Source organism: Amblyraja radiata, chromosome 8 (assembly GCF_010909765.2).
Source record: "Amblyraja radiata isolate CabotCenter1 chromosome 8, sAmbRad1.1.pri, whole genome shotgun sequence".
Taxonomy (NCBI): Eukaryota; Metazoa; Chordata; class Chondrichthyes; order Rajiformes; family Rajidae; genus Amblyraja; species Amblyraja radiata.
The window spans coordinates 18,926,568-18,936,619 of NC_045963.1; the positions used below are offsets into that span (position 1 = coordinate 18,926,568).

The 10,052-nt window shown below is 39.9% G+C and overlaps 1 protein-coding gene across 1 annotated transcript in view; it reads left to right on the plus strand.

Moving 5' to 3' along the window:
- nenf (neudesin neurotrophic factor) overlaps positions 1 to 4,276 on the plus strand; it is a 23,788-nt gene extending 19,512 nt beyond the window's left edge. The window contains exon 4 of the mRNA XM_033025309.1: positions 3,796 to 4,276. Coding sequence (XP_032881200.1) covers positions 3,796 to 3,972 — 177 coding nt within the window. The 3' untranslated portion in view covers positions 3,973 to 4,276. The remainder of the gene's footprint in view (positions 1 to 3,795) is intronic.
- The last annotated feature ends 5,776 nt before the right edge of the window (positions 4,277 to 10,052 follow it).

Here is a 10,052-nt window from a genome sequence, read left to right on the forward strand (position 1 = left end):
TTGTATAGATCATTTATATATCACAAACAGCAGAGGTCTCAACACAGATCCCTGCGGAACGCCACTTATCCAGACCTCCAGCCAGAGTATCTACCTTCCACGACAGCCCTATGTATCAGCCAGTTCAAAATCCATATGACTAAGTCATTGTGAATCCTGTACATCTTAATCTTCTGGATCAGTATTTCATGAGGGACCTTATCAAATGCCTTACTAAAATCCATGTATACACCATTCATCGTCCTACCTTTATCAGTCTCCTTCATCACCTCCTCAAATAAAACTCAATCAAGTTAGTGAGACACGACCTGTTGCGTGCAATGCAGTGCTGGCTATAATCTTTAATTAGCCCATTCTCTTATCCAATTGGTAAAATTATTCAGATCAAATGGACATGTACTGTTTTGGTTTCTCAAACAAAATGTTATTTTGTTCACTACTCAGTGGCAATTTGAATTTCCCAATGGGCGTATTAATTTATGGAGGACAATATTTATTCATTTTGAAGGTATTTTAATTGTTTAAAGTTTACAAAACATGTCATACTCTACATAGACATTTATTTATCATACCACAGAAGGAAACCACAGCCGATCCCTAGTAGAGTCATGCACCAACGAGTTTAACCTTATTCTTTCTCACTTGCATACTTTAAGTGGTATACAGTCAGTTAACAAAAGGACATCTTTGAGAAAGTAAAGAAACCCAGGTACCCAGCAGAAGCCCAAACAGGGAGAGCATTTGACTAATAATAATAATAATAATACATTTTATTTCCGGGTGCCTTTCAAAGTCTCAAGGACACCTTACAAAAGTTAACAGAAGAGAAAAAAAAACCATATAGTCGGAGAAAAATAAATAATAAGGACATCATCAATACACAAATTAAAGATAGAAATCGCTCCAAAGACACAAAATCAAAAAATCAAAAAACACAATGTGAAGAGAGAGTAGCAGCAGCTAAAGCGCGCTAGCGTCCACTCTCTCTTCCGACAGCCATCTTGGACACAGACTAACATGTTAACTTACACACAGAAAAATCATCCCCCCACAGTGGATACCACTGTGGGGAAAGGCACAAAGTCCAGTCCCCAACCCCAGTTCACCCAAAGTCAGGCCTATTGAGGCCACCGCTATTGCCTCTACGGAGGCCCGATGTTCCTGGCCGTTCTGGCCGGGTGGTGTTGCCCCGGCGTCGGGAGAGTCCTCACAGCGGCTGGGTCACCTGGAACGGCCGCTTCCTAGCTGGAGACCGCGGCTTCCGAAGCCGACAGGTCCGCGCCGGGTTGGAGCTCCCAGGCTCCCGATGTTAAAGTCGGCACCGCCCGCTCCGCAGCCCGGAGGTGTAGATCTCGGCGGTCACAGCTCACCGGAGCTCCAGCGCGTCGATCCAGCGTGGCGACCCAGGCAAGGCATCGCCCGCTCCGCTCCGCGATAGCGCTCCAGCGCTGTGCCGCCAACGAAGCCGAGGTGCTGGGCGGTCCCCGCCAGGAAACGGCGCTCCACGCCCGCTGGTAGGCCACGAGGACGGGTCGATGGGCAGCCCGGAGAAAAAAGCTGCCTCACCGACCAGGTAGGGACCTAGAAGTATAATTACCTCCTTCCCCCCACATTAAGAAGTCAATTTCTCCAACAAACGAAGAACAAGACTTACTAAAAACTTTTTAAAAAATGAATTAAACGGACGGCTGCTGGTTAGCAGCCGTTCCCCAAGATGGCTTCTCCATGTAGACAGTATCTGAAGTCAGGATGGTCCTGGGTCCCTGGATCAGAGGCAGCAGCTGATCCACCATCTTCCTCTTTTACAAAGGATGGCCCAATGCCAGTTTAAATATTATAATTAATGTGCAATTAAATTTCATTGTAGAAGAGTTCATTCGCCGTTTTCCATCTAATGAAATATCCAAGCATTTTGGCTGTTGTGTAAAAGGATCTTTTGCCCCTTTTTAATTAATAATAATAAGATCTGCCTCAGAGGGCAGTGGAGGCAGGTTCTCTGGATGCTTTCAAGAGAGAGCTAGATAGGACTTAAAAATAGCAGAGTCAGGGGATATGGGGAGAAGGCAGGAACGGGTTGATCTGATTGGGGATGATCACATTGAATGGTGGTGCTGGCTCGAAGGGCCAAATGGCCTACTCCTGCATCTATTGTCTATAAAATCTATTTCCAGCAAGTCATTAAATAAAACCCATCTTTATTTAATTCTTCCTAAACAAGAGGCCTGTTTTAAAAAAAAAGCTCTCTGCAACAAAGCAAGAGGAAATAAATATCACAGTAAATCTTATCTAAAACCTTGTGGGCACTCTGGTTTGTCAAAGCACCAGCGTGTAATAATTTTTGCTGCTATGAACTGGGTAGTTGCTTGTAGGATCCCGTGCAATATCAGCCCTGTCCCCAGCTTTGTGAACTGTGTAAAGTTGTTTGAGTTGTCTTGCAGCCTGGTCCTCCTTATTTCTCCTCCCGGGGCCATGTTACTGTTGAGACCATGCTGCTTAATTCTGGGATTTGGATTGTATCTGCAACAGGTCTTCTAAGTCTGATCACTGTGGGTAATTTTAAGCAGGAGAATAGGGCAAGCAAGATCTGGCCCAAACTGGCCAATACGTAAAAGGAACACTCGAATGACCATGGTTGAACCCTGATGGAGAGACCAGGAACTGCAGATGCTGGTTTACAAAAGAAATACACAAAGTGCTGGAGTAACTTTGTTAAACCCTTATCTTTGACTGCTTTCTCTCATGCTGCCACTAGATGGTACTCCATGATCTTTTGTTCCAAAATAAATCTAATTCCCGGTGGACTGGAAGCAACCGCTGGTTGCCATTCCACCTTTGATCATTGTTGGCCCATACTTAGACTATGCAAAAAATAAATAGTGGAATTCATTGCTTCATTCAATTTTGTATCAGATAATGCCAATTAAAGGTAATATGCAAATTCACGTTTGAACTTTTAAAATTCATCAACACATCTGTTGTACATCAGATTTGCATTGCCTACAATGTCTAATAAATTGAGTTTTAATGAGTCAGATTATTTTTTATATATACTTGTATATATACTTGCTTGATAACCTCTCTAAACTAGTTACAACTAACAACCCAGAAATATGCGGTTTCTTGCTAACTTTGTCCATTTCATTTTAGTTAATTCCAACATTATTGAACGATGTATCATCCACGTCCACAAGTCCATTCATTGTGAATCTGCAGAGTCCTTGTTGTTGCTGGAAATGTCACTTTTAATAATGACTCCAGCTGATTCTTTATCATCCTTTATAATTTTTAAATGCTTCATTTTGGCAGTACTCCCACAACCCAAGTTGCTGGGGTTTGGAAACCCAACAATGTGCTTAAATCTTGAGTGGAAGAAGATGGGGGAAAAACTGATGTAAATCAACCCGATTCTACAATAGTGATTTTATTTCAGTGCAGCATTGATTTAAGAAATGACCTCGGCAACCATTTCTTGCCATCTCACAAGTTGGCTGTGAACAGGGTTTCCTTTGGAGATGCCAGTTACGTGGGATTTAAGGTATACAAATTAACAGCTGCCAATTTTCATTTTTGTGAGTGTGTTAAAAAAAAATGTGACTTGGAACCTATGCATGTGAGCTCCAATGCAACCAGAGTTGAATCTCTGCCTTCCTATTTCCAACTACTAGTTCATTTCAATCAAAGGTGACACCTTATCCGGATGACTGGAGCCTTGCCGCAACTGCTGGTTTGTATTTTGCATTCCCGTAAACGTGCAGCTCATTTAATATATGTGGTTTATTTTCCATTGTTTCACAGAATGGACTCACTGATGATGAACTGAAGTCTTTAGATGATGTTTTCAACAGTTTGTACAAGACCAAGTATCCTATTGTTGGCTACACTGCACGTCGAATTCTTAATGATGATGGCAGCCCCAACAAAGATTTTAAACCTGAAGATCAGCCGCATTTCAATATTAAAGATGAGTTTTGACCTCTTTGTATTAAAAGGTATATTCCATGTTTTTGTATTTAAAGTGTAGTAGCAACTGTTTGTACATTACACAATTCTTTTGTACTGTACATTTTTCTTTTTAAAAAAAAAGTACATTATCCGTAACAAATACCATTTTGAAAGCTAAATTCAATGGTTTTTGAACTTTGATATGAGAAATTAAACAACCAGTTACGTGCTGAATAAACAAGTAAATATTGAACGTCATTTGCAAACTAGGAAGACTGTTTCTTATCAAAAATGTCAACTATATTGAGATATTAAAACTTTTGGTACATTTTAATGTGTTTGGTTTTATTCATTGATTTTGAAATGGCCTATTTGCAGAGATTATTCATCGTGTTTGAAAAGGCAAAGGCAAATATTAGGACACAATAAACATACACCTGTAATATTTATTTTCCCTATCTTTCCATTAGCATTCCCCATTTACAACCAAGAAATTAAAGAAAATAGCTTTTCTTTTTGTGTACTTTACATACCAAATTACTGTTGAAGTATAACCTCAAAATACTTGGGGCAGTTGGAGATATTTTGTACGTGTAATAAGGTGGAGAGCATTGATAATGTTTGTTTTTGGATTAGCCATGACAGTATTTATATCTTTATGCATTTTGCTTTATTTTTTAAACTAAAACAACACACGTTTAATTATCAGCATTGCTGGACACAATGACTTGTTTGGTTTTTCTTTTGTCTGCTTTTATTTGGATGCTTTTGTTTAATTCTTCATTGTTAGTTTTCTAACTACTTTCCTTCCATTGTATCTAAATGGTCATCTTTTCTATTCTGATTTGTAAATACTTTACTGTAGTACACGGGTATTGTGTACAATAAGAGTATATTGACAGCAGGCATGGACCACTTTGAGGTCAGGAGCAATGTCTTTTTGCTGCGTTTCCTCTAAAACAAAAACAGTTTCTCAGTGTAGAGTTTTCTTTCTACGTGATCTCTTATGTACAAACCTTGAGAGGTTTAATGTCTGCAACTCATTGTGTTCCATTTACCATCCTCTTTAAGTGTTCACATTAGTTTAGTTTAGAGATACAGTGTGGAAATTGACCCTTCGGCCAACTGAGTCTGTGCTGACCAGCCGACAGTGACCTATTCACTAGTTCTAACCTACACACTAGAGATGCTTTGCACAAGCCAATTAACCTAAAACCACCTACAGTCTGAAGAAGGGTCTCGAACCGAAACGTCACCCATTCCTTTTCTCCAGAGATGCTGCTTCACCTGCTGAGTTACTCCAGCATTTTGTGTCTACCTTCGATTTAAACCAGCATCTGCAGTTCTTTCTTACACATAACCTAAAAACCTGTACGTCTTTGGCATGTGGAAGGAAATCGGAGCACCTGGAGAAAACCCATGCAGTCACAGGGAGAACGTACTAACTCCATATAGACAGCACCCATAGTCAGAATCAAACCCGGTTCTCTGATGCTGTAAAGGCAGCATCTCTACCGCTGCGCCATGATGCTACTACGTTCTTGTGGAGGATTGTGTGATCAGATTCGTCAGTAGTTTGACAGGTGAGGTGTGAGCTGCTCTTGCATATCTGCAACTGACATTATTACCATTTAAACCCAACATATGCTCCCACAAGCTGGGAGAGGTGGCCACCCACACCTATTAATCTGCAGGTTAACATCAAATTCCCCGATGAAACCTCAAATCCTGTGCTTTTTGAGTCAAAAACAACAATGTCCTGACTATTCCTGCAAAGCTTTAGGGAATTATAAATCTATGCATTCTCTTCTCATCTCACTCCAATTTAAATCTATTGCATAAATTTGGCCACATTGTAAATGTAACTATCAAATTATTAAATTGACTGTCAATGAATGCAAATGAATCAACTTGCTGACTACTAAATTTGTGCATTCAAATTATAAATGCACTTTTGTGGATTTCTGTTCTTATCTACATTAATTCAAGATGGCATGATAATTTTTATATCTGTAGACTTCAATTTAATGCTCGTCTAAAAACTCTTGGTTGTAATAGTGGAACACAATACCACACGGAAGTAGGACGTTTTAACCCTACATTAATGCAGCTAGACATAATTTAATTTTCAAGTGTAAAACATTAGAATGGCTTGAATATCATGAAACATTATAACTTTATTCAATAGCCAAGATTCTTTGAAATTGGCTGCTTCTTATCTATTTTTTCATCTCTAAATATTTTGAGATGAATAATTTGCATATGTAATTTCTGAACGGAATGAGTTTGCTCACTCGGACTTTAAACATGTAACAAGCACAATTTATTACTGAATACTAACGGAGTATTGATCTTTAATCAATGTAGTATTATTTGGTTTTGTGCTGAATCATCTGCTTTTGGATTACATATGAAGACAACAATTCATGTCCACACTTTCATGGATGTGTAGAATGGAGCTGGAGACCACAGATAAAATGTACCGATTCTAAATTCCAATGCAGCCGAGTTCCCATTTGGTTGAAGCATATTAAGATTGATTCATTCATTCATCATCGTTGAAAACATTAGCGACGCAGTGGTGCTGAATTCCAACGGGACCGGTGACGGATGCACCACACATCTCAGTCCTCAAGTCCTGCGGACTTCCTCCGCTGGAAGTGTAGGATTTTGATGTGTGCTTTATCATCATTCCTTACAATGCTATGTACGACAGTGATCGCAACTTCTACTGAAGTGTGGATGGCCGTTCGCTCGCTAGAAGTTCATCCTCCCTTTGACAGGTCTTGTTTTTGGTCCTGCTGGGGGTCTACAGCCCCCTCTTTACCTGGCAAACCAGGTGGGGGAGATGGTTTAGTCGCTGACTCTCCGACCATGGAGCAGGTAGCACGGGATTACATGGTACCCGTGGCGGGGGGGAACTTCCCCCGACCTGACCTGCAACTAAGATTGAGCATAGTTATTAATCATCAGCAAAATGCATTTACTTAGTACCCCTTGCATGGTCAAATCAAAAGTCTCAAGACTCTTCAAAGATGTGAGCTAAGGGTTGTTGATTTGAAGGATACTAGCAAGAGGCAAGTTTACTGAGTGTTCTTGCTAAGGTGGGTATGTAGAGGATTCCTTTAGATAACCCCAGGAATTAAGATCTGATTAGCCATTTACAGTATATAGATACATGACAAGGGAATAAAATATAATGCAAGGTAAATACAGTAAAGTCTGATCAAGGATAGTCTGTGGGTCACCAGAGGGAGATAGTCGACAGAGTTTGGAAGAGGGTTATAGGATTGGATGAGATAATTTTAAGGTGGCAGAGGAACTTATCAAATTCTTATATTAATCTTTCACTAAACAACAATGAAACACTTGTTCAGGGAAGGAGAAATCATTGTATTCTGTTTTATTGTTGGTTTTAAGCCACAATACTTATTGAGGGGAAATAACATCAGCTTCAGGGTAGTAATCCAGAGAAGGAATGATCCCAGCCAGTTGAGCAATAAGAAGCTGACCGATGAGTTGCCTCACCCGCTGAGTTACTCTAGGACTTTGTGTGCTTCTGTGTAAACCAGCATCTGCAATTCCTTGTTTCTACTGTGTGCTGTGCTGTAGCTGCACCATTTTATCTTAACACAACCAGCTCCTTCAACATTATTTTGACCTGGTTCTCAGCAAGCCCTTTAGCCCAATCCAATGCCCTGATGTCACCTTGGATTCCTGGTAAAAGCCTGAAGGATTTCCCTCTATTACTGCACTTGGCAAGGTGCCATCAAACATATGGGGGGTTTTTCACCCCACGGTTTCTCCGAGTTGATCACTGCTTACAATGGATAAATATCCCAAACCACACAATTCACCCTGTGCTTGCGGGACAGTCCAGCTATGATCGTTGCAGCACCACAGGATTCTGTGTGTTTTATTCCGTGTTCTATTATTATGCGAGATGTTTTAAAACTGATAGCAAAAATATTTGTATGTGGCTGGGACGAAGGGTATAAAACTCCACGTTCAAAAGCCAGATGAACATCGATGAATATGGAACAAGCTTGGAGGGGGAAGAGAATTTGTGAATGTACAAGAACGTGAACTTTTAGTTTAGTTTATTGTCTCGTGTTCCGAGGTAGAGTGAAAAGCTTTTGTTGCGTGCTAACCAGTCAGCAGAAAGACAATACATGATTACAATTGAGCCATTTACAGTGTATAGATACATGATAAGGGAATAACGTTTAGTGCAGGGTAAAGTCAGCAAAGTCCGATCAAGGATAGCCCGGGGGTCACCAAAGAGGTAGATAGAAGTTCAGCACTGCCAGCAGTGTGTATTCTCCTCCGTATTTGACCATCAAGATTGTTGCAGCATTTTTTAATCTGAAGCAAGATATGGCGTTAAAAGGTAGAATTCGGATTTGAATTGTCAAAGATGAATTATTAGGATTGATATTATTAAGATGAATATCTTTTATTTATTTGTTCAATATCTCGCTACATCATCGTCTATATCCCAATTTCCCCTTTCCCATGACTTTCAGTCTCAAGACGGGTCTTGACCCGAAAAGCCACCCATTCCTTCTCTTCCGAGATGCTACCTGTCCCGCTGAGTTACTCCAGCACTTTGTGTCTATCTTTGGTTTAAACCCGCATCGACAGTTACTTCCTACGCATATCAGGATTAATCTTTGGAAACAGAAACTGAAAAATGAATCACATTGGGAAATGCAGGGGCCCGACTCCCAATGTCAAATGAAAGCTAATTAATCCCATCTGTGTCAACAAATCCAGAGTTACTTAAAGTGAGAGAAGCAAAATAAAGTACATTGTAAACGATACAAGGATGAAACAGGAGTTTGTGGCCAAGGGCAAAAATGAACTTTTAAATGGAACTCAATTAAACCGTAAATTATATATTTAGTAGAAACCTCAACCACTGGCAGCAAGCACCAGTTTTTGGGAGCAAAGTAGAAATTTTCCACCACATAGTAATGGTTGACAAGGCAACTGGTGTGGGCTTGGATTTTGGAAACTGATGAATGGTGCTACCTGGCAACAGCATCTGGCTGCAAAAGTAACTCGATATACTTTTAATTGCCAGATACTTCTAAACATTTTTTGTGTGTGCGTGTACCTTACATCAAAGTCGGTTTGACAATCTTGATTTAGATAAAAACCTGATGTGTTTTAAAATGCCTTTATTTTTTACAAATCATTTGATCCATTCCCTGTGCTGTAAAATTTCATTGTTTTAATTCTAATGTAATCTTTTATGGAAATTGTCAGTGGCTTATTGTAATTCTTCTACTGTACATCGGGTTGGAGAGGTGATCAGCAGCATTGAGACTGTTCCAAGTAAGGGGGAAATTAACAAATGATGAACATTGCAATTGTTTGATTCTGCTTTTTCACTTCAAGGATGGCTTTTGAACGTTACTCCCAAAATGTTATAAATTCTCATTTCTGTGAGTCACATACCTTTATAGAGTCATAGAGTGTGGAATCAGGCCCTTTGGCCCAACTTGCCCAGACTGACCAACATGTCCCATCCACATGTTGATATCGATCCCAGCTGCCTGCGTGTGGCCCATATCCCTCTAAACCTGTCCTATCCATGTACCTGTCTAAATGTTTCTTAAATGTTGTAATAGTTGAATATACTTTGAATATATTTTGCTGGCAGCAATTTTCAAACCAGCAGACTATAAGCATGATGCTTCATTAACATTTTTGTATGTCTATAATCATGGATATACAATTGAAAGCTATGTCTTATGGTTTAATACAAGGTGGATAATCAAAATCACTGGTTTTAAAGGTTTTACTTTATTTGTAACAATCTTGTAACAAGAATTGTAACAATCTTGATTCTGTGGTCCATTCTAGCTCAGATAACTACTTAGAATCAAAGAGTTAATGAAATGCAATTTCAATAAACTGCCTAAAATTCCATCTTCTAAGATAGCATCCATTAAACTGAGGAAGGGTCTCAACCCGAGACATCGCCTACTCCTTTTTCCCATGGATGCTGCCTCGCCCGCTGAGTTTCTCCATCACTTTATGTCTACTTTCGATTTTTCCAGCATCTGCAGTTTCTTCTTAAACATGTTGTCTACTCCACTGCG